Source organism: Sparus aurata, chromosome 24 (genome assembly GCF_900880675.1).
Source record: "Sparus aurata chromosome 24, fSpaAur1.1, whole genome shotgun sequence".
Classification (NCBI taxonomy): domain Eukaryota; kingdom Metazoa; phylum Chordata; class Actinopteri; order Spariformes; family Sparidae; genus Sparus; species Sparus aurata.
The window spans coordinates 11,180,528-11,207,183 of record NC_044210.1 but is presented as its reverse complement, the minus strand read 5'-3'; the positions used below and the strand labels follow the sequence as shown (position 1 = coordinate 11,207,183).

Genomic DNA, 26,656 nt, shown 5'->3' with positions numbered 1-26,656 from the left:
GCATAAATTTAGCAGAGGAGAAACTGTGTGAAGAAGCCTCCAACTACCTCATAAAGAAAACAGGACTTTAATACAGTAATGTTAGCTGAGTAAATATACTTCTGGAACAGTCTTTATCATGTGTGGAAGTGACGTCATTGTAATCAGAGATTCTTTACCAAAAAGTATAAAAACATGTTGTTACTCTGTTACTCTATGTAAGAGTAGACAGATACACGATGAACATCATGTATAAAAGTCCAGTTTGTAGCTGGTTCTTTCGCTTACGGCCATACCACTCTGAACACGCCCGATCTCGTCCGATCTCGGAAGCTAAGCAGGGTCGGGCCTGGTTAGTACTTGGATGGGAGACCGCCTGGGAATACCAGGTGCTGTAAGCTTTTTATCTTTTATAAGAAACAACCAGTTGAGTTTTTCATGCTTTAATGCTACTTGGACTTACCCACGGCCAAAAGTATTAACAAACATATCATTGTTTCTCTTTTCTGTGACTTAGTGAGTCAAACATAATCATTTTAACTTATTATGTAATTCAATTAACTGCCAACAATTTTGAAAAGCAAATCATAGATGAGAAATCGTTTAAGAAATGAGGTCAGAAAAAGAAAAACTCTCTGATTCCAGCTTCTTAAATGTGAATATTTTGTAACTAAATATTTTTAGCTTGTGGACAAAACAAGACGTTTAAGGACGTCATTTTGGGCTTTGGGAAATATTAATTATATTTTTGACATTTTGTAGACCAATTACAGCCCAATTAGCTGCTAAGCTAAAAGCACCCTGCCTGAAGTGGGTGCACAGGCTCAAAGGGTGCATCCAGGATGTAAATATGTCTGTTCAGATCAATTTGTGATCTCATGAAAAGATTTGAGGGAAACAACACAACATGTCTCAGTCATTAGTGTCTGCTGTGCATCATGTTCAAGGCTCTGGGTTCAGATCTTGATCCCTAAAGTGCTGCTTACCAACCCTTTTTTAAAAGCTTCATTGCAACTTCATGTTTCATATTTAAGAGTATCAGAAGATATTCTGAGTCAAAGCAAAACTGTAAATGATCTGTATCTCTACTGAAGCAGCAGCAGCAGCTCCCTCTGCTGTTTGCACAGAGCTTGTAAAAAGCTTACAGCACCTGGTATTCCCAGGCGGTCTCCCATCCAAGTACTAACCAGGCCCGACCCTGCTTAGCTTCCGAGATCAGACGAGATCGGGCGTGTTCAGAGTGGTATGGCCGTAAGCGAAAGACTCAGATACAAACAGGACATTTATACATGATGTTAGACATATCATGTAGTCTTATATTTTATATGTAGATACTTTCTTCATTATTTACTGTGATTAAAATAGTATTTATAATATTTAGCATAAATTTAGCAGAGGAGAAACTGTGTGAAGAAGCCTCCAACTACCTCATAAAGAAAACAGGACTTTAATACAGTAATGTTAGCTGAGTAAATATACTTCTGGAACAGTCTTTATCATGTGTGGAAGTGACGTCATTGTTATCAGAGATTCTTAACCAGAATGTATAAAAACATGTTGTTTCTATGTGACTCTATATGAAAGTAGACAGTTACATGATGAACACCATCTATAAAAGTCCTGTTTGTAGCTGGTACTCTCGCTTACGGCCATACCACTCTGAACACGCCCGATCTCGTCCGATCTCGGAAGCTAAGCAGGGTCGGGCCTGGTTAGTACTTGGATGGGAGACCGCCTGGGAATACCAGGTGCTGTAAGCTTTTTATCTTTTATAAGAAACAACCAGTTGAGTCTTTCATGCTTTAATGCTACTTGGACTTAACCACGGCCAAAAGTATTAACAAACATATCATTGTTTCTCTTTTCTGTGACTTAGTGAGTCAAACATAATCATTTTAACTTATTATGTAATTCAATTAACTGCCAACAATTTTGAAAAGCAAATCATAGATGAGAAATCGTTTAAGAAATGAGGTCAGAAAAAGAAAAACTCTCTGATTCCAGCTTCTTAAATGTGAATATTTTGTAACTAAATATTTTTAGCTTGTGGACAAAACAAGATGTTTAAGGACGTCATTTTGGGCTTTGGGAAATATTAATTATATATTTGACATTTTGTAGACCAATTACAGCCCTAATTAGCTGCTAAGCTAAAAGCACCCTGCCTGAAGTGGGTGCACAGGCTCAAAGGGTGCATCCAGGATGTAAATATGTCTGTTCAGATCAATTTGTGATCTCATGAAAAGATTTGAGGGAAACAACACAACATGTCTCAGTCATTAGTGTCTGCTGTGCATCATGTTCAAGGCTCTGGGTTCAGATCTTGATCCCTAAAGTGCTGCTTACCAACACTTTTTTAAAAGCTTCATTGCAACTTCATGTTTCATATTTAAGAGTATCAGAAGTTATTCTGAGTCAAAGCAAAACTGTAAATGATCTGTATCTCTACTGAAGCAGCAGCAGCTCCCTCTGCTGTGTGCACAGAGGTTGTAAAAGGCTTACAGCACCTGGTATTCCCAGGCGGTCTCCCATCCAAGTACTAACCAGGCCCGACCCTGCTTAGCTTCCGAGATCGGACGAGATCGGGCGTGTTCAGAGTGGTATGGCCGTAAGCGAGAGACTCAAATACAAACAGGCCTTTTATAGATGATGTAGCATCTCTTAGTTTGACATTTTTATAAGTAGATTGTCTCTTATTCTATATACTTTATTATATATCATCAGTAAATATAACACGTGTTTATGTCGCAGTGATTCTCCCTGTCATTGTCACAGTATTCTATATTATATTCCAGGATTTATCAACACTGATGCAGTAAGCGGTGGAAATGACGTCATTGTAATCAAAGCTTATCCAGAATGTACAAAAACATGTTGTTTCTATGTGACTCTATATAAGAATAGAAAGATCCACAATGAACACCATCTATAAAAGTCTTTTTTGTAGCTGGTTCCCTCGCTTACGGCCATACCACTCTGAACACGCCCGATCTCGTCCGATCTCGGAAGCTAAGCAGGGTCGGGCCTGGTTAGTACTTGGATGGGAGACCGCCTGGGAATACCAGGTGCTGTAAGCTTTTTACAAGCTCTGTGCACACAGCAGAGGGAGCTGCAGCTGCTTTACTGGAGACAGCTTTAAAATCTGCTGTTGGTATTAAAAAGTATTATATTTAATTGTTGACACTTCATTTTATTCATTCAGGTGTCATTTTGCGTCCTCCATACACCTGTCGGATCTAGTTGACGCATCCCTTGTTCTTCAGTCAACAGCACAGCTCTGATTCAAGAGGATTATCTTTTCTCACACGGGGTTGTCTTTCATTACGCTTCATGTCCAACCATTAGAGCCGGAGATAAAACATGATAGAATATCTGTTTTACGTCCCAACAGAAGAAGACAGCACGCACATACTGATTTGCATTTATTATCCTGCTCTGTTTGTTCAATTACAGTCAAAGTGGCATTGAAGGAGGAAGAAGAAGGAGGAAGAAGTAGAAAAAGAAGAAGGAGAAAAGGCTTGCATAGAGAGATGACATTTTATTTCAGGAGAGGAGTGCTGACAAACATTCATATTTAAAAGTGAGGTGGACTGTACAGAGAGAGTGGGAGGTCGTTAGATGTGAGGCAGCCGGCTTCGGCTCTAAACTTTGGTACATTCTGGTGAGAAGGACAGAGGGCAGTGCGGATCGAATCTTCTATAATGAGACTGGAATCATCGTATCGCATTAGAATTAAACTGAAATAGTACATGAAACTTTACCCAAGTTCCTACCAAACTCCATACAGAAATAATGCTGGATTATATTCTGGATTAGAGTACATTCTCTAAAAGTGTAAACAAGGAAAACAGTAGGTCCAGGACTTTTATCAAAATCGGCTTCAAAAATTGGTAACAACATGATCAGTTTCAAATGTGCCCTCCCTGACGTTTGCATAAAAAGCGCTGTTTAGGTTTTAAAGTTGTTTTTTGTACCACTTAATACACATAAAAAAGCAGTCCGTCTGTCGTTACTTTGGTCTTATGGAAGCCCATTTCTGCCAAAAAGCTAAAAACAGTCATAAGAAGACAAGTCTTGTCAAAACTAAGTAGAGCTGCGAGCTAACGATAATTAAACAACAAGGAAATTAATGTTGTTTGGTTCACAATTAATTAGATTTGTTGAGATCAAATGTTTCCCAAAGCCCTGGATGTCATGTTTGCTCAAAAATCCCCAAACATTCAGTTTACTATCAAAGAAAAAAAAAAATAATTAAAAAAAATAAAATTAAGAAAATAATATAAAAGAAACCAGAAAATATTTGCTTTTAATAATCTGGATTTATTTTTTCTTAAAAAGTTATTCAAACCAATGAAATTAATTTAATAGTTGACAAACAATTGATTAATCGTCGCAGCACTACTTAGTATGATATATTGAAACGACAGACTTACTAAGTTAGAGAAAAAAAAAGGATTTGGGGATATTAAGTAAAAATGTATCGTTATTAATTAAAAATAAGTCCAAAGTGCGACATGGATACTATGTCTAAAATTAAGAGCTAGTAAGAGATTCTCCGTAAAAATCAAAAGTTTTAAGAGTAATTAATTATTTTTGTCTTCTGGGCGTGACTGGGATTCCATATAGCCTTTTTTTTTTGCTGCGTGTACAAAAATGAGGCGTTCAGAGGGGTTCGTGTTGACTTCTAGGTGTTGTAGGCCTGCGTGTGGTCAGTTGTATTTCGATGTGGCAGTTCAAGGCGTGCTTACATTCATAGTGCAGGAGGAGGGAGGGGAGGGGAATGTGAGTGAAGAGGACGGTAACAAGTATCTCAATGTACAAAAAGAGAAAAAGATTCACTGCAAGCTCCTTCAAAATGGATTTTATACAAAACGTTCATGCTCGTCTACTATGATGGTTTTTACTGTGTGCCTGCTTCAAGCTCTCCACGTGAACGTCACCAAACAAACCTGATTTTTAAATTAACATAAACATTGAGTTGATACAAGTCATTCAATATTGAAATGAGTGCAAAAATCTAGAGGAAACTATTAAAACAGCGTCAACTCTCCATGTCAGAAAAAAAAAGACATTTGACAGAGTTTACATACGTGTGTAATCAAATTCAGCCGTACAAATACACAAGTGTTCAACGTCACGAGTGTAAGAAGAGCAAAAGAAAGAGGAAACTCATACTCGTACACTCATAGTGTGTAAAGTGAATAAAGAGCCAATAAGAATGAAAAGAAAATGCGTTATTCTAATGAGCAACAATATGCCAGCTGATATATTACTGAACGTCTCAAGTCCTCTTCTATGAGTACATAATAAATTGGACTCGGCAGCTTAAAAATCTGAGGACTTCATTGTGTGTTTTTTACCAGCAGCGTGGTGAAACAGTTCAGTTCTGATCTGGGCGTGCCTGACAGGGGCGGATCCAGAGGGGGGCATTGGGGGGCTTCTCAGCTCCTAGAACTGTTTCTGTGAAATACTGCAAATTTGTCAGTCACCACTATGTTTCTGAGTTGTCCGAAGTGCTGAATCAAACAAGAAATATGGAAGGAAATCCATAATTAATTACAAAAAGCATGACCATTAGCGTAACGTTAGCTAAAAAGTTACATTGCTCGGTGTGAAAAAGCTTTCATGCCGCAGCTGTACTTCGTGTTTAATATTAATTAATGCTAGCATGCTAACACACTAAACTTAGACGGTAAACATTATATGCTAACATTAGCATTTAGCTGGCTTAGTACAGCCACACAGGAATGCTGGGATGGCTGCAGACTCTTAGTGAGCGATTTAAAATCGCGTCTTAAGATGAACCGAGTCTTAAATCAGTCAATGGTCGACTCACTGCTCCCTATGTAACATACACAGTAGTTTAATGGGCAGTAAATTGAGTTTGCGGCATGTAAATCATTATTCTTTTCTTGATGACTGGCATTGAGACCATTCTAAGATTTGAAGAGTGGATATTAATAAAGGTCTGCTGAAGACTTTTACCATTAAACTACTTGTCAAATGATCAGTATTTGATAGCAAATAAATAAATAAATAAATATATGTCCGCACCAAGACTGGAAACATTTAAGCTGCGCTGGGATCAGGTAGTCTAAATATCAGTCACTGTTCAATGCCTATTAATTGATCGTAGCTTATCAAAAAAAATTAAAAGGAAGGACGAGAAGTGCATCCTTTTAAACATTTACCTGCAGAAGTAGCATATGTTTGTAACCCCATGTACACTTGTCTAGATCCGCCCCTGCTGTGTGTGGACATTTAATGTACTTCCTGTATTTGGATACACAATTTTTTCTTACAGTCTACACATCTTTTGTGTAGACAGCTTTTAAACAGATTTCATAAAACAGAACTGAATCAAAGCGAGTCTCAAATCAATTGATTACAATCAAAGTCGATGGATATGGTTACATACTATATGTAACTTAATTTACTCATCAACACATTAGTAACTCAATGAAGTGGTGGCCAAATATGTTTTTTTCTTTTTTTTTGTTGTTTTCTTGCCAATTGATCCAGATCAGGTACAAAATCACTCTCCACACAATCTACATCATAAAGTTAGTTACATTCAAATCACAACATGTCACCGCCACATCATTAGAAAACCACTTTTTTTTTTTCTCGTAGATGAAAATACTGTAACAACAATACCAAAGCTTCTGTTTTTTTCAGGGGTCCCCAAAATCAGCTGTAGAAGTTCAATGGAAAAATCCCACAAACTTTACCAAAAGTTACCTCAGGCGGTCCCTCGAAAAAGGCTATGAGAAACAAGTGCACCGTGTACAGGGGTGCAGTCGCCGCAACAGGCCACAAGGAGACGCTGTTCTGCAAACCACAGCGCCGCTGAAGCTCACAGTTCTGGACAGGCCCGAGAGTCCTGCGAGGTCCAGTCCAGACTGGAATAAAAGGAGCGAGTCCGCACAGCGTTTGCAGGGAAGGCAGTGGTTGCTTCTTCTTTGATGTGTTTCTTAAACTTCAACCTCGTCCGTATCAAAGAGAAAGTGACAAAAAAGAAAAAAACAATCCCGGTCTCCGATCGGTCGAACACTGGCAGTTATGATTCTGTTCCCCGAAGGCAGTGTGGCTCTCGTCACAATCACACAGGTGATGGCGTGTGTTACTAAGTAGGTGCCGAGAACATGCAGGTGCAACACAAGATAACTGTTTACCTCTGTGACTCTTCATGGTTCAAAGGTCTCGTCAGCCTCTGCTATGAAATAAAGCCCATTATAAATTAAAAACAAAACCAGGTATGGGACTTGTAATCCAGCTTCACTCTCGACCACCAGCTGGTCTGGGGTGAGCTGAGAGTCGGGTCGGGTCTCATTCCAGCCCGAAAGTGCTCGTCTCCTCCACGGCGGTCAGCATCTTCTCATACAGCATTGAGAAGGACGGGTACGGTGGCAGGTCCAGCCGGTTGAAACAGGTGTGAGCTCTGGAGAGAGACCACACAAGGTGATATCAGACATTTTTTTCTTGTCGCCAAATAAGGGCATTAGCATGATGCGATATGTTTACCTGGGCAGCGATGTGACCTTCCCCCACTTCTCCACACAGAACCTGCGGGGCCCGTTGCTGCCTCGCAGCGAGGCGAAGCCCTCGTAAGGAATACTGGACGTCCCGGTCACAAACTGAAGACGAGAGAGGAACAGAGGAGGAAAAAAGAAGGGGAATAAGATACGTTTTGACATTTCATCTCAAGAGTTGAATTTACTGCATCGCACACACACGAGCCCACCTGCAGGAGTCGCAGCCTCTGCTCATTGTTGAACCTCTCCACTGCTGCCCAGAACCACCGGATCACAATGTGGTTGTCGTGGTAACCTAAACACAAGACGTCATGGTCATGTATCTATGGCAACAGGATCAGGATGATGGTAAAATGACTAGAGGTTGACCCTGAGGGGATTTTGAGGTAAATCATGACTCTGAGGGAAAACAACAGGAAGCTGGATAAAGGAGGAAGGATGGAGAGCGCAAAGCAATGAAATGATGTATTATTGGTATATTATTTTAGAACAAACAAACGTAAGGTACCAGGGTCAAGAGAGGGTGAAGAAACAGAGTTATACTGTCTATGTCTGAATGTTTAGGGCAGTAAGAGGACAAGATCTAGTCTGATCCAGTTGAAATATAACTCCAACAACTCAGAGTGTGATCTAATGCTGGTATCTCTGACTAAATAGCACCAGTTGATAGTGAACTGCTTAGAAGTTTTGGGTTTTCAGGTTTGATCCCAGGGTGCGTCTGTGCATTTTAAAGACAGATGTCCAAAGGGAAGAATAGCAATGGAGTCAGCAAGAAATAGCATTTTAGCGCCTTGATCAAATAGGTCAGCGGGTTAGAAGACTAATCAGTAGTTCTGAAGATGTGAGTTTGATCCTCATAAGGCTCAGTACATTTTAACATCCAGCACCAGGAGGAAGGCTCAAGAGGTCTAACAAACAAAGCAGAGGTGTTTCAGATCAAGTAGCTCAGGGAGTTAGTGCGCTGTGTTGTGATTTTAAGGACGTCAAATCAATTCCCGCTCATGTCTGTGAATTTTGACATTGCTCATCCAAAGGAAGAAATGAAAACCCTGTAGAAACACAGGTGAAGACACTCAGGTCACATAGCTCAGCATGTTAGAAGGTTGGTTAGAAGTTCAGCGCCTGTGGGTTTAATCCTTTGTGTGATTTTTTAAGTTGGTCATCCAAAGGAAGAAGTGAAAAGCCTGTAGAAACCGAGGTGAAGACAGTCAGGTCACATAGCTCAGTGTGTTAGAAGCTCGGTTAGAAGGTCTGAGCATGTTGGTTCAAATCCTTTGTGTGGCTTTTAAAAGCCAACACCCAAACTGAAAACTAAAAAGCGTTCAGAGAGAAGGGTCCAGCGTGAAGGGGACTCGGTGGCGTGGTGGGTTTGTTCGTGACTGTTGAAGGTGCCGGGAGTGTAGCACCTGGTTCGACTCCTGCCCGTTGTCAGTACCCGGAGCAAAAGGAACAGTCCTGCAGTAGCGGGGTCGGGGAGGGGGAGCGTTTCCTCCCCGGCCTTTCAGAGAGATGTACGGGGAGGGTTATGGGACGGCAAGTGATGAATGGCTGATGTCTTGCGGAGGTGAAATTGTTGGGAAAGAAATGCTTGTGTGTATGTCTAAGGTGGAGTGAGACAATTATGGGATGCTAAGTTTTTGTTGATATGTGTGTTGTTCTGTTTTGGGATTATTAAATTCAGGGTTTTATGGATAGGGAGATGATGTAGAGTGTTATTAAGTATAACTGTGTTAGTCATGGCCTGTTATTATTTTGTGTATATCTGTATTACATAGTGGAGTTTTTTAGTGGTGTATTTTGGGTTATGATGTTGGTAACAATCAGAGTTTTAGAAAGTTGTTAATGGAATGATTTGTAGTCATAAAAGCATGGTATGTGTCATCAAATGTCCAGTTTTGTAGTATGTAGGCATTGGAAAAAAGTGGATTATAAAACTATTGTTTGTGATAAAAGATGTTCCATTTTTTCCTCTTCCTCACTGTGGGAGCTACAGTCAACATGGTCCTCCATACCTCCTCTGTACTCTGTGTTGTTCCTCCAGTCTGATAAGTCAATCTCAGCTGTGCCAGCGATCACCAGCTCCAGCTCCCTGGCATCAAACACTGACACCAGCCGGGCATCCACCACCTGGACAACACACAGTACAGTCACATTTCCTCCAGTACATTTCAAGAGACCAAAAGTTGAAGTGGTTTCTGTGAGCTGTACCTCGTAGAAGCCTCTGACCAGGCTTTCAGTCTGCTGCACCACTCCTCGCTCTATCCTCCACTTCACCATCCGCTCTATGTATTCCTTCTTGTTCTTCTCAGAGACGGGGATGTTGGCTCCACCGGGCTTCAGCTCCCTTTCAGTTATCTGTGGAAACACAGACGAAAATCATGTTTTTAAACACTTATTCCTCAAGAAGAAACAAAGCCAAAGACTTTTTCTTTTACAATATCAGTCCTTCATCTTTTTCTCTCCGTCTCGGGTCTAACCTGTCCAAAGACTTCCTCATTGACGGTGAAGGTGAGGTCCAGCATGTCTTCTATGTCGTTGTCCTTCATCCACTGGAGGGACTGGTGAAACTCCTCGTCCAGATACTCCAGGTCGCTCAGGTCACAGGGACTACATGGTGGGAAATGAGCGTGAGTGTTAGTTTATGTGGCATCTGTAGTATTCTGGGTCACATCAGACACACGCTGGCAAAGACATACTGTACGTACATGCGCAGCAGGCCTTTATAAAAGGGTCTGGTAAAGAAGGCATCCAGCAGGTACTGGTGGATCAGAGCCAAACCCAGAATACGACCACTGAACCGGAACCTGAAACACACACACAGATACATTAATGCACATAAAAGTAATCAGGATGCTGATGATCATATCTGAGCGTCACCACTGTCTCTCACCATTCGTGGTGATTGTCTACGAAGGCGGACATGGGGCTGATCTGGACGGTGTAGGTGTCGTTGGCTGAGTACTCAAACAGACCATAATAAGGGTTGAACAGCTCCCTGGAAACCAGGAAGAAGAACTCTCTGGAGGGTCCGCTGTAGTCCAACCTGCAACATACACAGATTGAAATGTAGATTATCAACATAAATAGACATAATATGAACGCACATTTCTTGGGTGTCATGTTTCTCCCCCACACTCACCCCTCCTCCCCTACGAAGCTGACGTAGAGCTTGCTGCGCTGCAGGTCTTTACGGGAGTAGCACATGATCTGGTTGAAGGCATCTTCGAGCAGGTGGTCACGACGGATGATCAACCTGAGACACCGACACAAGCAAGTGAGTGGACGGATGCAAAGAATCAGAGAAGAACAGCTGCTCACACTTCAGACGTCTCATTCCACCTACTTTAGCTTCCCCGGTCCTTGGCCGTAGCCTTTAGTTTCTAGTTTCCTGTAGAAGTTGCGCAGTTTGGCCTCAAAGTCTCTCTTGTAGGGGGCTGGGGCTCTTGCATTAGCTCTCTGAGTACCTACAAGCAAAGAAAGATGATATAATATTTTTAACACAGAACCGCACAGAAATACACAAGAAGATCTGTAAGAAATGCACTTTAAACAGCACTTTTATCTGATCTAACATAAGCATGTCCGGCTGACTAGCTTAGCAATATGCCTAGAAATGTGTCAAGAGTAAAAGGAACACATTATTAACTGACTACATTATATTGAGGGGGTTACAGGTTAAGTTAAAAATAAAGCCCCATTCATGACTAGCACAACCACTGTGTAGTACTACCCTGCTAAGTGGGAGCCGGTCCTGGATGCTAATCATTTTAGGCTAACAATAGCGTCTCTGTACTGCTCTTTATTGGATTTGGATAAGTTTACATTCCAGAAGCTCCAGCCAACATTACTCTCGACTGCCAAACACTCAGGCCCTTTCTCTTGTTGCATTAAAAAGTGGAAGCATACCATTTGGAAATACAAACAAATTTAAGCTCATTAGCCAAACAGGGTCATGTTGCAACTAAATAACGATGTTATTCTTCCATTTTTCTTTTGCATGTTTATGCTAATACCAGGGCTGACTAGCTCTTCAGGTCGTTTCCTTCCCATTTCACCCAGAGACTAATTTTCTTTTGAGCTTTACTCTCTGTTAGCATTAGCCTCAGTCATTTAGCATGTTATATATGTAGCCACTAAGTTGTCCTTTTGCAAGATCAAAGTTTTTTGCTACAAAACATTTAAATGTCAGCTGGAGAGTGTTTTTTTCAACCAACTCATGGAGCTAACGTTAGCTTATATAGCAGGTTTGCTACAGCTGATTAAAAAAAACAAACAACTGGAATGACATAGAAATGCTAATATTACATTTTTCTTTATCATACGTATGCTAATACCAGGGCTAACTAGCTCTACATCCTGATTCTTTTCCATTTCTTCATCATGGACCATGAACTGGTAAGAAAACAGATACTTTTGGCCTAGGGACCTGTTAGCATTAGCCTTTTAACAGGGTGTCATGTATGTAGCTATAAAGACATTTAAGAGTCTCATTGGATGGAAATGTGCAGCCAATGTTAGCTTAATTAGAGAGCCTTAATGCCGACTTTCAACACAATTCAGTGAAAACGTGTGACTCGTCTCTCAAGTCTCCTACCGGGCGAGTTCTGTGGGGAGGAGACCGGGGACCCCCGAGGTGACTGACAGTAGCTGGGGTGAAGTAAGGCGTGAGGAGGCACGTAGGACATTACTTCATCTTCAAACAGACTGCAGAGGATAGAGAGAGAGAGGGGGAGGAAATTTAATAGACTGATTTAATTCAATCGAGCAAGTTAAGCTGAAACAAGAGAGGAAGGAAGGACATACATTAAGGAGGAAACACGGAAGTAAAGAGGGAAGGTGATACACAACTAATACAATAAGACGTGGGAAGGGGGGGAGATGAGAAAAAGGATGGAACTGAGGGGAAGGGAAGAAGGTCTCACCTTAGCAGCATGACAAGGTCAGCGTCACCCGACAGCCTCGCCAATCCTGACCCTCCATCTGTGCGGATCAGCTGCACCTTCTCCCTGTTGTCATAGCAACATTACATTGAGAGGGATGCTGGCCACAGATATAAATACTAAATGCCGTGTCAGCAGCCGTGGGTGTTCACTGTACCTGAGTGAATGGTTCCGGTTGAAGTCGGGCTGCCGCTCCTGCAGAATCTCAAAGATGTTCGGTTGTCGGAGGAACGCCACGATCTTGTCGTTGTAAGCTAGAAGGAGAGCAGACACGTTCGGATCTGATCCTTTACGACGGGTTATGAGTGTGTGTCTGTGCATGTACTGACCCACTGGCACAACGTCTTGGCAATCCCTCCTGTTGGCAGAGGTGAAGGTGCTGGAAGGCCGCGGCAGGACGGGTGGGCCGGCATGACGAGGGTCTTCACCCACCTACAGGGAGACAGGAAGACTGTGTTTTTAGTTTCTTTCTTGAGAGACATCCATCAATATGTGGTTAGTTAGTTAGAGATGTCCAGTTTAACATTACAAACCACCAGAGCAATAAATGTATCCTGCTAAAGTCATAACGGCCTCAATCTGCTGCAAGCTGTCCAGGATAGGAATGTTAGCTGGACACCCTAAGTTCGCGTCTTTGTGCATCTTACCAGTCGTCTTGGGCTGACCTCCCCGGCACTGTGGCTGCGTTGGCGGGTCAGGTGTTGGCGGTGGGCGAGGACGCTGGGGGGCCGGGTGCTCTGGAGAGGCAGCCGGGGGTCGATGAAGGTGGTGGCGCGGCAGTTATGGTCCACGAAGAAAGGCTGCATTCGTACACACGGAAAAACAAGGAAGTGTCAACAACAGCCTCCTGAATTATATAATGAAGTTCTACTTTAACCCTTTAAAGTTAATTGAGAATCTGATGGACACGGAGGTTCGTCCCCACCTTGCCGGTGTGGTCGTGCTTCATCTCCCAGCCTCTGGGCAGCTCCAGCTGTTTGTTTGAGAACATGTTGAGGAAGGCCACCAGGTCCCTGTTGTGCTGGTAGCGCTCGTAGTGGTGAGCATCCCGACGAACCTTACTGATCATATGCTTCAGACACGTGTTGGTGGTGAACATACGGTAGGCACTCTGAGAGAGAGAGGAGCGAGGGAGGAAGGAGGGGGGAAAGATAGAAAGAAGAGAGGAAACACATCCACCAGAGAGAAGAGAGAGAGGTTTTGTTAAGAGCTTTCCCGCAGTACTGTAATTACTGCAGCTTTGGTTTGTATGAGGGACAGTAGGAACAATATTGGTGTGAGGAGGCGGGTTGAGTCTAACTTGCAAATGCTCAGCTTCATAGTTAACTTACAGATATGTGAGCAGTGTTGATTTAAATTTTAAAATAAAAAAAAAAATCTTATATGTGTAGCAGAAAAAAGCACAGAAATCCCCTAAAAAGATGCATAACCCGTTTCCAGACCCCTAATCATTTTCATACAGTCCCTTAACGAGTGTATGTGGTCAGCAGAGTTTGAAGGGAATGTTTGCACTTTTCTACAACAAATACCACTGTGTGATACTGTAAGAATGAGGAAGTGGGGGGGGAACAGAGAAGAGGGAGAAGAGGAAGAAGAAGAAGAAAGTGAGCACCCGTACAGGGTTGGAATGCAGCACAGTGAAGAAGTCGGGGCTGGTGAGGAACTTGGCGCTGGGGGACTGCAGCAGCAGGGTGAGGCGAGACCTGGAGGAGCTGGACTGAGCCACACTGTTGTCCCTGCGCAGCTCTGAAACACACACACGAAAACAAAGCAAAAATCAAGCCTCTAGGACTCAACAGACTACGTAGACCAGGATGCAGTGCAGTAATTACCTGGGATGGAAGGGTGCATGTCGGTCTCGTCGGGCGGCAGCTCATTGGCTGGCTGCTCCTCTGGTCTGCTGTCGTTTGTAATCGTCCTGCGTATACTCTGATACCTGGAGAGGACGCGCGCGTTAGTTACACACTTTTTAAACTCCGCCGCTCATATTTGGAGTTCGATCATCTGCGTGTTCTGACCTGCGGTTCAGCTGCTCCATCTGCTGTATGGAGTTGGACCTCTGGAGGGTCTGCGGGGCCGGGGGAGCGGTGGGGCGCTGCCATGTCGTGGTTCTGTTCACGTGGTCCACGTAGAAGATCCGACCGTGGCTGTCGATGCGAGCCTCCCAGTCTGGTTCACACACACATAAAATGAAAGTAAGAACACATTTGTATGTATAATTGATTTAATGCATCTGTTATGCCACAGGGGCAGTGTTGCATTGTGGGTACTGTAGTCACAAAACAATAATATGTTATATATTTGCTGTAGTTCACACACACACACACACACACACACACACACACACTTACTGGGCGGTAGTGGCTCGTCCACTCTCTGGTAGCGGCTGATGTCATGGCGCACAGATGGCAGGGAGCGAACAGACTGGTGGCCATTGACCTGAGCTGTGGCACCTGCGCGCGCGCACACACACACACACACATTACATGATGTCACCAAAATCAAGAAAAAGGCAGAAATGTCTTCTGATGTCCTACAGCTGGCTCATCTCCCCCTCAATCACAGCAGTGTTACCGCCTATTATCTAATACTGTCACAAGGTTAGATAAGCACGACTGTGACTCGCTGTAAGCCAGCAGCTTTTTCTGGCAGCTGCAGGAAACTTGTCCTGATCTGTATAAATCTCCAGTCTTTTATTAATACTCCCTGATTGCTCAATCCTCTTGACGTAGGGGAGAGACTCCGGTGCAGATTTTGCTTTAGGGATGTTTCTCTTGGATCAGATTTTTGTCAGCGTACATAAACTCAATATTCTGACTTGCACACTCAAAACAGAAAGAAAAAGCGACCTAGAAGAGCTCCGCCAATAAGCTAGTCAGTGTGTAAATGGAGGGCTGTGTTCACATCCAACAGGAGCATATTCACTGAGTTAAAGAGAGGTGGTGGCAGTCACTGAATGATTAATACACTTGATTCTGTTAATAACAACCATTAAAGAGACCCTGACTGAACCCATTAACCTCCTGCTGCTCTGCTGGAGCTGCTCAGTCGCACCTGATAGAGGAGTGAAGCTGCACAGGAAGTGTGTGGAAATAAAACTAATACACAAGTTATTCTTTGATTGGAATAATGGAGGTCTTACCCATCTCTCTCTCCCCCCCTGCCGCTCCGTTGGGACTCTCTCTGGGCCTGCACACCTCCTGGCCTCCAGAGGCCTGCATGGACTGCCTCCTCCTCCACACCTCGCCTCCCTCCTCCTCCTCCTCCTCCTGCCCGTCCCCGCCGCTTGCCGTCGCTCCTTTAATTTAAACAAGATTTTGAGTAAACAAGTGCACAAAATTACGGGTTTGTCCTTTGTCCGGGATTGACTTTTACCTAAAAAACAGAAGTGAAACTTTTTAAAATAACATTCACCAGCTTCTGAACTTCCTCCTCCTCGGTCCGTTTTGGGCCGAGTAGCTGCTGCGACTGGCCCGTTCGCCTCGCTGCTCGACGACTCCGCCCCTTCCTCCTCCGCCTTCGGAGCCACCTCTTTTCTTGTATCCACCTCCTGAAGAGAGAACAAGACATTTTAGGAAAAAAGCTCCTCCCTTCTTGATATTTCGTGACCTGATCTCCAGCTGCTCACCTGAATGGGTGAAAGTGGACCAAGTGAGGACGTGCAGATAACGTCCTGGTTGGCGCCCATGCTGCTCGGCTCCTGGCAGGTACACTCCTCCACAGACTCCCCCGGAGCAGGTGCTGCAGCCCCCTCAGCTCCTGATGCCTGAGCGGCACTGGGAGCTGCGGACGTTTCTCCGGTGACATTTGCAGCCTCTGCTGACGCCCCAGTGACCTCTCCATCCCCGTTGTTTGGTACCTGTGTTTGGTCTCTGGCTGCACCTTCTGCAGCTCCACCTTCAGCTCCTGCAGGCTCACTTGCAGGCTGAGCACCAGCGGGGGAACCTGCCTCTGGTCCGTTGCCAGTCCCAGTTCCATTCGACCCCTGTGGCTCTGCATTTGAACCTTCATTCCCCAGAGACTCGGATGTAGCCGGTCTCCTTGATGAGTCCGTACTCTGCGGTGTCTCCGCTTCCTGCGTTTGCTCCCTGTGCTCCTCATCCTCATCCGAGTCTATGTGCAGCATCGCATTGAGCCGAGTGTCCGTTGGAAAGCTGGAGCGGAGCTTTGGAGAAGGCCCCACTAAAGGCCGGTCTCCTGGGCTCCTGGGAGCCTCGATGGCGTCCAGGTAGTCATTGAGCGACACCTGCCGGTGGGTGTGGCCACCCACAGCCATAGGCAGCAGGTCCTCCTCCCCTAACTGCCCCGGCTCTCGCCAAACGCTGTCGTCGCCATAGTAACCAGCACCGTTGACTATCAGGGAGCCCTCGTCGGAGCCCGTGGGGGAGGGTTCACAAGCAACACGTGACGAGGAGGATGCATGAGGGAGGTCTTCGTCATCGGAGGGACTGCCAGGGTCGCTGTTGACCGCGCCACCCAAGATAGTTCCCCCAGTGTCTGGGGAAGCTTCTGACAGAAAGGTGGAGGGACAGAGGAGGTAGAAAGAAGAATAGACACGGCAAATAGTTTAGGGGAAGTTAAAGATTATGCATCAATTTAAGTATGTATAATGAAGACACACACACCTTCTTGTCCTGTGGAGGTGATATCGACTCTGAACAGCAGCTGGCCGCTCACGTGATCCGTAGGGAGTCGACGACACAGGCCGTAGCTGACCAGCTGATCACTGCACACACACACACATACATGTCAAACACAAGCAGAGGATATGATCTCCTCAGTTGTAGATCAATATCAAATCAATGCCTTAACAATGAGCTGATTGGTACGTATTGACTTCGTATTGACTGAACTCCATCAGGTCGCTGAGGTTAAATGCTGAAGGTCAGGTGTTCTCAGATGTTCCCTTTCTTTCCGAGCGCTCGTTTAAAACAAAGCGAATTTACAGATGTGTGCGTGAACTCACTCAGCCGTCGGGCCCTCCAGGAGTCTCTGCACTGGGATGATCAGCTGACCCAGAAACCGCTTGATGATTGGTCGGCTCTTGGCAAACTTATCCTTCACCTCGATCTCCAACACGTCGGTCAGCAGAGCCACAAAGGTATATTTCTACGGGGAAAATCGACAGAAACTAGACCCATTTATATACATCAGGGCACCACATTGTGCATGGACACGTATTTAACATCTTTGCGATGCTATAGCGCATGTATGTGAGCGCTGACCTCCCCGTGCCACACCGGGTTGGTGGTGTTGGCTATGATGGAGGAGCGTCTCTCCTGGCCGTGGTGGGTGAACTTGGGGAGGCCGCTCCTCTTCCCGGGCTGAATGGACATCTTCAGGTAGGGGTCGGGGTTGAAGAACATGCCCTTCTTCAGGCCCGCCGCCCGGATGTCTGGTGACGGATGGAGAACACACGGTCGTCAGCGTATTAGTGTATTTTTTTTCTACTGGGCTACAGCCACGCCACAATCTGCCCGACTCGTCCCTCTCACCTGATAGGGTGAAGCTAACGAGTTTCCGACAGTGCTCAGTCCCTGATTGGTCCTCCACTTGGCCTTCACTGCCCACCTGATGGGAAGACGACCAACAGGAGAGCAGTATGAGCATTTTTTTGTGCTGAGAGTTTGTTTAAATGTTAAAAAAAAAGGAGGAATCAAAGAGAGGGAGAGGTCTAATGCTTTTACGAGTTCTGATTCAAGATGACTCAACTGGAACAAACGTCTCTTCCCCTCAGTTTGTGCTGCTGACAGCTCCGTGCCATCAGCCGCTCTCCGTTCACTTCTCTCCACTGACTCTGAATGCATCCCTGCCATCTTATTTCCAGCTTCCAGAATACTTTCTTACCACCTGTGCTGATCTGGACCCTGGTAAATGGCCTTATTTATTCAGAGTTAGAGGAGGATCTACAGCTGATAACCAGGACTCTCATTTATTGCCTGTTTCAGAGTCCGTCTGAGGAATCCGACAAAAAGCTAACAAAGAATCACAGCGCTGTAGGACTAAGAGTTACTAATAAAGCTTCTTACACCAACTCTCAGCCAAGAAGCAGCATTACGTTGCTGTTTTGGCTGGCAGGCGAGCTAATGATTTCATCCATGTTATCTTCCCCCCACCCATTCTCAGAGGCATCGTTAGGCGCTTACTTGGAAGTTAAAGCGACAGGCGACCAAATGAAAGGCACTGTTACCTTAAATGACGGTGGGATTTTCTCTTTGTTTGAACATTGTTGGGAACATTTAGACATGTGTTTGTTCAATTCTGTATCCATTTCTTTATCATCCTCACTTTGAGCTCCCCCTCATTTATTTTCCAGACGCATTTATTTCTGTATTTTTCTTTTTACATCTTTGCCTATTGGATGTTTCCAATCAGGATTAAGGATTTGTCTGTTTCATAGACAGAAAATAAGAGATATCTGCATGACTGTAGGACGATGCAGACGGACGTACCGGTACTCCAGGATTCTTGATGGTGATACAAGGTGTCGTTGCTCTCAGTGCTCCAGTTACGCCATGATAGTATTTAAAGCAGACCTTAGTCTCCGCTGTGGAGAGACCGAAAACGATCGTCAGGGTTATTTCCTCAGAGTTACAGAACGCAGAGGCCATGAAGTACACTCACGCTCCATGAAGTAGGGTCCCGGCTCCAGCCTCCACACGATCTGTCCCTTCTGGGTGCCGTTCACGCCGCGATTCTTGGAGTCCCACACGTTGGCCACACACGTCTCATCTGTAAAACACACACGCATTTACTTTCATGAGCTGAACATTTGTTTATCCGTCCTTTAGCCAACAGTTGTAAGATGTTAATGGTTAATGAGACAAGGGGAGCAGGGAACATTTTAGCAAGGTCACATACTGCACCAGCAGCTTGTGAGCCATCGACTCACTTAACGAGGCGGCGGCATGCACGGCCACCTCAGCAAGACGGTGATTTATGTAGAGCACCACCAGCTGGAAGTTTTTAATGACAATGCTGTTCACTAAAGTCAAGAGTGCGAGGAAACGATGGTAGACGAAAACAGCAAAATAATGATCGGCGTGTTTACCTGTACACCGACTCACTGTGTTCATTCTGTCTCAGTTACATCTGCACAACATTTCAAAGGAAAACAACTGTTGAGTGACACAAAGCAACAAAAAATCCCACGTTTGAGCTCCATAATAAGATGAGAATACGTCACAGCCCTTTTCCAATGACAAAACCTACTATAAGTAATGACAGAGCTAAGTAAGTAAGCTTTAATGCCTCCGTGCTATACAGCCGGATTTAACAGTATTATCACCTGAAAGGTAATTAAGTCCATCAGTCATTGTCGAGCTGCCAATCACAGAGTCCATCTGTCTCAGTCATCTGGTCAATAGCCTTTAAACCTGCGCTGCAGCCCGACGCACAGCCTGGAGCAAACCGCAGTTTAACCACTTTAGATAGTGTTAGCTAATTATTTCGGCTAGAGATGTGATGATTAGTCAGCTGATCGAAAAGCTGTCAAGTATCTAATCATTCGGCCCCTATCTGATAATCGTTTTGAGTCATTATTTAAGATGTCTCAAATTCTTTGATTTTAGTTTCTTAAATGTGAATATTTGATTGTTTCCTTATCATGACAGTCATCCTTGACATCGAAAAACCTTTTATGACATTTTATGGACTGACCAAATAATCGATTAGTCAAGGAAATGATGGGCATTTTGGCACTGTTTGTATATTTCTGGGCAGATTTTACAGGAGAGGAGAGAGAGGGAGCGTGATGCGTCGAGGTAACTGCTTCCTGAGGGAAACTCTGCCCTCAGGTCATAAACCAAACCCCCGTCTGGGCCTGTTGAGCCATCAAACATTTATGTGTTCGTCCTGTGACAAATGGCCCGTGTCCTGATGAATCAATGCTGCTGTCCGTCAGACACACACACACACACACACACACACACACACACACATATATATATACAGTACAACCTTTGCCCTGTTGTCACACTAGGTCACCATCAATAACCTGAGCCTTTGTTAGTGACAGCAAATAAGTATTCCACACACACACACACACACACCTGTCTGACTGGGTAACCCTGCAATCATCCTTATAAACTACAGTCACACACACACACACACACACACAGGTCAGACAGCAGCGAGGGGTTATTAAGGAGCTCAGCCGGCTCCAGGGGAGCATGGCCGACAGCCAGGCTGGAAACAGTGCTCGCCCCTGGGGAGAACCGCCCCAGAAATCCCCCTGCCTTCAGGTCAATACTGCCGGAGAGCTGCAGAGAGGCTGGAGGGATCACCTTTCCCTACTTTCTCTATCTCTGTCTGGATACAGGATTGTCCGCAGGCACTCACTTTCATTCACACACGTACAAAATGGGTCACCTGTGGTTTGAGATGACCTTAGCTTTCTGTAAAATGGAGTGTGTTTCACCGGCTGCTGAAAGCTGCTCTTTAACACCTGAGCCTGAGAGGTACCGGGCATCAGCGAGCCCAGCAGACTGTTAACAGAGAGAGGCTTTTATCTCACATTAAACTCTGAATGAATCAGTAGTAACAATAGCAGCCAGTGGAAAAATAGACCTGGATCAATGCTATAAAGGCAGAGGAATAAATAACACACTTGAATATATATATTTTCAACGTTATTTTGATTTGTATGGACAGAAAACACTCTCCACACAATTTGTAATGTTTCCTGCTGCAAGAAGACGAGTTTTACTGCAATTTAGGTACTGAACAAAAGTTATTCAGAGTCAGAAAAGACAGAGGGCACCTCCACTTGGTTCTAACAGAGTGATCTGGACCACTAGCTACAATGCTATCTGAGCTAACTAACTCCAAAGCAGTGCTGCCTCCAATGTATTATGAATTCAACTTCTTTAAGATATTAAACATTTAATTCGGGATACACAATTTTACATTTTGTATGCTTATTTAATGAAGATTAAAGAGAAGACGCTGCATTATTTATTTTTTTAAGAGGCTTCCTGATCCCAATAATTTGTTGACGCCCCCTTACAGTCATAAATGTACCCTTTGTGATTAAAGCTAACAGGGAAACGGAAAGAAAATGCAACTTGTAATGCCAATAATGTTCCAGAGTCTCTCAAAGTAGGTGCAAACATCTGCTTGTAAAATTTAATTCACACGTTCACACACATTGCTATATCTTCAGGACGAACTTAAAATGATGTGTGAGTCTGTGTGTTTCAGAAAGAGTGTAATGTAAGAAGGAACACACTGCTCTTAAATGATATTGATGCTGAGTCAGCATCACTTTCTTCACAATAACCTCCTCCCTTTCTCTCATCGTCGTTTTCTCTCAAACACACACACACACAATCCATTAGCCGGTTAATGTGGCAGCAGTGGGGCTGATGTAATGCTCTAACCTTGAGGAGATGAGTTACAAGTCGCAACCTCGCTATCATATCGCTATCCTACAGCAATTTTTTATTACACCACAGGCAGGAGGACGGACGTGCGGACAGGGAGACAGATGGAGGGAGAGACAGCATCGGAATGAGAGATGAGAGGAAATGATGACGATGAGCAAGCAAGAACAGACCACAGGGGAGGCACAATTAACAGCTTACTGGACGGGAAAAAATGAACACCGAGAAGAGTCTTGTGCGATTGACATTACAGTGAACTATTTGTCCGAAAATTTGGATTTTTGTTTAAGGTATCAGGCCCAGGAGACCTCAATGATAATTCAAGTTTAGTGATTAAATAAATAAGTAAAATAAGGCAGCATATCACCAGTGTAGCTGCTAATTGCTGCTAACAGTAGCCTCCATTAGCTAGTAAGCTCAGTTAACCATGCAGCTAGCGGTCGTATTAGCTGACTCTATTTCTGTTATTTACTGTTGGACGACCACCTGACAAATTAGCTATGGGCTAGCTGGTTAGCATGCTAACTTCAATAGATATCTTTGGAACATGACACACAAATTACTTTTACTTTTTCTGTTATTTCTTCATATTCCGGACAGATACATCAACTTTGTAGTATCACAGCTGGTCCATGGAGTTTAGGCTAATGCTAGCACCTCTGTCCTGCTCTCTGCTGGATTCAGTAACTTAAACCAAATACTGGGGCTAACCAGATACTGGACAATTCTGGCCCTTTATTTCGGTTCTGGTGAATATCAGCTGGTGAGGATGTTGACGTTTTGCCTGACTTTGTGCCTAGATATAGCATTGCCTCCATCTTTTGGCATGTTCTCTTAAAAAAATAAGAACTGAGGGGTTAATCAATAATAAAATGTATCAACAGCCCTTGTTGTGTCACATGCAAGTCTTTTGTTAAATTCAAAACACAGATGTTAAAGCCCCCCTCCTGAAGCAGACTGGTCCATACTTCAGTGGGGGGAGGCGATGTTGAGTTTGCTCACCGATGTGGTACAGCCCGATCCAGTCGGTGGCGTCCACTTCCTCCTTGATGTCCCACGAGATGACCAGGTGGCTGTGGCCTAGAGTCAGCTGGTACGTAGACGCCGTGAGTGATGAGCGGCTGTCTGACGTCACTAGGTCTGTGTCGCTATTAGCTCGCTGAAGCCCCACCCCCGTCGATTCTGATTGGTTCCCTGACTGCATAGCGGAGGACGACCCAGACGTGGAGGTTTCAACTGTGCCCTGCACCGACAGACTGCGGAGGTTGTCGGGTCCGATTGTGTACGGCCGGCCGTGCGGGGTGCGCCGTCGCACCGCCAGCAGGTGCTCTCGGGCGCTGCCGTTTGCCGACGATGAGGGTGACGAGGGAGAGGAGGAGGCGGTGGCGGCAGACGCCATGGTTACCGCAGAGGTGGAGGCGGAGAAGGGAGGAGGCTGGAAGCGAGGGGGGGAGGAGGGGAGCTGGGGGTGGTGATGGTGGTGCTGGTGGTGGTGGTGAGAATGGTGGTGGTGGTGGTGGTGGTGGTGGGGGGAGGAGGGGGCGGAGGAGGAGGAGGGAGAGGGGGAGGATGATTGGGGGCGGGGGCGAGGGGGGAGGACGGCCGTTGCGAGGGAGGGGCGAATGGTGGAGGCCGAGTGGGCAGACCAAAGAGAGAAAACAAAGAGGGAAGGGGAAGGAAGTGATGGAGGGGGAAGACAGGAAGTAGACACCCAGGCCCTCTTGGTTTAGAGCGGCACCACTAGGGTGAACTGAAGGAGAAGTCAGTGATGTGAAGGAAAAAAGCCCTGCCGGCGTTCCTTTGAGCAAGGCACTTCAGAGCTCCCAGAATCCACTAGTTGTCATTCAAAGTATTACAATGCGGTTTGAACCAGAGTCTTTGGATCAGTCATGTATACCACGTTTCCACTGTGAATGTCGATGTCGTCGATTTATCCCTCTCAACACCCGAGGACACCTGTCCATTCTGACTAATGTGTCAGAGAAATGCCTTGCTTCAGGGCACTAAAGTCATTTGTATATCCTCCAGGTACCCATGGTGACAGAGGAAAAGTGATGGAGGTGGGAGATGGGCATAGAGAGAGACGAGGAATTAGGGATGATCCGGGAGTCCTTCCGCAGGGGGGTGATGACGGGGCGGTCCTACGGTCCACAGGGAGGTGAGGGGTGGAGGGAGGTTGGAGACCTACAGGAAAAAGAGAGAAAGAGAGAGGAAGTAAGATTGGTGATGGGGAGAAAGAAAGGACAAGAAGAGGGATGATGGTCAGTATCTGGTGGTCATATTTGGACGCATTGCGACAAACTATCACTTTATTTTGATGAAGATAACAGGAACTACTCGGGGTAGAAAACAAACCAAAAATCGAGATGCTAACATTTTTATGCTCATGTTATTGCCTTTGTGCTAATGTGACTTTTTCATGCTAATGGTACTATTTCAGTGTTAATGTTGCCTCTTGCTGACATTACTTATTTACGCTGATGATACTGTTTAATTCTTGTTACTAGTGTGAGGGCGGTCTCTGTGTTTTAAATGGTCTGGTCTGATGTTTTGAAGAGACACATCTACCTGTGTTGACTCTTGATGCTATGCTAAGCTAAGCTAAGCTAATCAACCTCCATGTCTCGCCAAAGATAACACAGAGACATGGAAATGGTATTCCAAAAAATACTTTTTTCTGCCAATGTGAGATGATAATAATCCACCTAACTTCTAGAGGTGGCCAACCACAACATGTTTTATGTAACTGCACCATTGCAAATTCGTTATTAAAGGAACATTTTATTATATGAAAATTTTTTTTCTATATTTTTACAGCACCTTGACACCACCCACAGTGACTTTACAACACAAAGATTGGCCTTTATATCAGCCACACAATGACTCTACCAGCAGCTACTTCAGAGATCAACAAGTTCGACTCACATCCTGAATGGATAGAAATAAAACGGTATCCTGTCGACCTTTAAAAACTTCCTGTTCTTTTTCTTTATCCTCCTTTCGATCAGGTACTCAGTTTTGCTCCCTCACACGCATGCACATTTGTTGCCATGGTGAAAGGTGATTACGCCAAACCGCATCTCAGCTTCCGCCCGAGCCACGTCAGACCCAACGTCGAGCCGCCGCTGCCCTCCTTCCTCTCATTCTCTCCATCCTTCTTGCCATTATGAGACTGAATACCGTGGCGCTTCTGTAACGCTTCTAATTTAGCTTTGCAACATGTCCACAGAGAGGGGAGAGAGAGGTAAACAGGAAACTGCAGAGAAAGAGAGGGAGCATGGAGGGGAGATGAACTCAACGTCTTAGATACCATGAACTCCTGATAGCGACGATTTTTCCCATGTGGTAAAAATAACCCGCGACATCAGCATTTTTGTCCATGCTCGAGGATAATGAGAGCAAATCCGGTCTGAAGATTTCTATCACAAAAGTTCCAGACTGACACTTGTTTTTCCACGTAGAGTGTAAAACACTATGGAAACTCTTCATCACAGAAACTGGAACACACTATAAAAAAAACCCTCAACACTACAGGAAATTACACCTGACTAATAACCTATTTACAGAAATACAACTCACAATTTAAACATAAGTGTTGCCAGTGAATAGGCTCGTTTTCAGAGGGAACGTTCAGAAAACGTTCCTGTCCGGTGTAGAGTTTGAAATGGAGGAAGTTTGTTTGGGTTTGAACGTAATGTGTTTTCAACGTCCAAATAAAACTCTGCAGTTTACCGTTACAATATAAGTGGAAAATTCACTCTGATAAAGCTTTTGAGCAAAACCAGTAGCTTGATAAACAGTCGAGATCGCAGAAGAGAGAGCGCGAGCTCGCGATCGAGCGCTGAGTCGCGCGCGCGCTACGATATCGATGAGGCGAGCGAGATAGATGCGCGATCGAGAGCTAGCCTATCTCGCACTCGACTCTCGCTCTCTCTCTCTCTCTCTCTCTCTCTCTCTCTCTCTCTCTCTCTCTCTCTCTCTCTCTCTCTCTCTCTCTCTCTCTCTCTCTCTCACTCACACACACACACACACACACACACACACTCACGCCCACACATCTGGACAGTTTTATAAATAGCTCTGGGCAGAGGCCGGTGCTGAGCATAGAGCTGCTGGCTGGGTTTAAAGCCACTTGTGCCCAAATAACACACACACAGACACACAGACACACACACATTTAAACTGCTGAAATCGTGCTAAATGTCTCTCTGTCCTGAGAGTCCCATGAACTAAACCTGCTGCTGCCTGTTGTCTTTATAAAACTAATCAGAAATGAACACACACACACACACACACACACACACAGAGGCACGTGAAGCTGCCGGGAGGTAAGTGTCCTTGATCCAGCAGCAGGATTAAAACAGAGAATAGGTTGGGAGGAGATTTGCTGTTGACAGAATGCCTTCTCTAATCCGCTGCATTACCACACGACTTCAATCTGCAGCTGGAGCTCGTCTACCATCCAGCTGTCCAGCAAAATGTAAACTCAGAGGGATTGCTGTGTGAATTAATGCAAATTAGGTGAAACTCTCGCTGGAAAGTGTATCTAGAGAAACACATGAATCAAAGTTATGTCAGTGTTATTAACTAGTTTTTAGACTTTGAATTCATGTTTATTACAGGAGTTTTCACTTTAAAGCAACAGTTCACCCAATGATGAAAAATTCAGTCAACATCTACACACCCCCATGCTGATGGGAGGGCGGGTGAAGTTTGTAGGCTACATATCATTTCTAGACCTTAACAGGAAAAAAAAATCTCCTAAACAACTGAAGCAGATGGGGACTTGTTTCCATACAAGTTGTGTTGCATAATCCAA

The 26,656-nt window shown here is 44.7% G+C and overlaps 1 protein-coding gene and 5 non-coding genes across 7 annotated transcripts; 3 read left to right on the top strand and 3 right to left on the bottom strand.

Moving 5' to 3' along the window:
• The first annotated feature begins 261 nt into the window (after positions 1 to 261).
• On the top strand, positions 262 to 380 carry LOC115577447 (5S ribosomal RNA). The gene has a single exon (XR_003983154.1). It is a non-coding gene; the product is annotated as a 5S ribosomal RNA (ribosomal RNA).
• A 737-nt stretch (positions 381 to 1,117) lies between these two features.
• On the bottom strand, positions 1,118 to 1,236 carry LOC115577429 (5S ribosomal RNA). The gene has a single exon (XR_003983137.1). It is a non-coding gene; the product is annotated as a 5S ribosomal RNA (ribosomal RNA).
• Positions 1,237 to 1,620: 384 nt separating this feature from the next.
• LOC115577436 (5S ribosomal RNA) lies at positions 1,621 to 1,739 on the top strand. The gene has a single exon (XR_003983143.1). It is a non-coding gene; the product is annotated as a 5S ribosomal RNA (ribosomal RNA).
• A 735-nt stretch (positions 1,740 to 2,474) lies between these two features.
• On the bottom strand, positions 2,475 to 2,593 carry LOC115577373 (5S ribosomal RNA). The gene has a single exon (XR_003983095.1). It is a non-coding gene; the product is annotated as a 5S ribosomal RNA (ribosomal RNA).
• A 344-nt stretch (positions 2,594 to 2,937) lies between these two features.
• On the top strand, positions 2,938 to 3,056 carry LOC115577426 (5S ribosomal RNA). Its single transcript, XR_003983134.1, has one exon. It is a non-coding gene; the product is annotated as a 5S ribosomal RNA (ribosomal RNA).
• Positions 3,057 to 3,388: 332 nt separating this feature from the next.
• On the bottom strand, positions 3,389 to 23,326 carry hecw2b (HECT, C2 and WW domain containing E3 ubiquitin protein ligase 2b). Of its 2 annotated transcripts, none has more exons than XM_030409572.1 (30): positions 22,840 to 23,326; positions 19,079 to 19,186; positions 18,907 to 19,001; positions 17,950 to 18,025; positions 17,680 to 17,849; positions 17,421 to 17,563; positions 17,080 to 17,180; positions 16,083 to 16,963; positions 15,869 to 16,004; positions 15,597 to 15,752; positions 14,806 to 14,907; positions 14,473 to 14,623; positions 14,287 to 14,390; positions 14,073 to 14,200; positions 13,380 to 13,565; positions 13,102 to 13,254; positions 12,784 to 12,886; positions 12,612 to 12,708; positions 12,437 to 12,520; positions 12,109 to 12,218; positions 10,858 to 10,978; positions 10,654 to 10,767; positions 10,405 to 10,557; positions 10,220 to 10,318; positions 9,992 to 10,121; positions 9,723 to 9,869; positions 9,527 to 9,641; positions 7,724 to 7,809; positions 7,504 to 7,616; positions 3,389 to 7,420 (listed from the first exon to the last, which is right to left on the bottom strand). In XM_030409572.1, exons 1-30 carry the CDS (start codon positions 23,234 to 23,236, stop codon positions 7,309 to 7,311), a joined length of 4,671 nt encoding a protein of 1,556 aa, XP_030265432.1. In that variant the 5' UTR covers positions 23,237 to 23,326; the 3' UTR covers positions 3,389 to 7,308. The 2 variants fall into 2 exon arrangements, with proteins under 2 accessions (XP_030265432.1, XP_030265433.1); XM_030409573.1 differs by having other exon boundaries at positions 16,083 to 16,960.
• Positions 23,327 to 26,656: the final 3,330 nt, after the last annotated feature.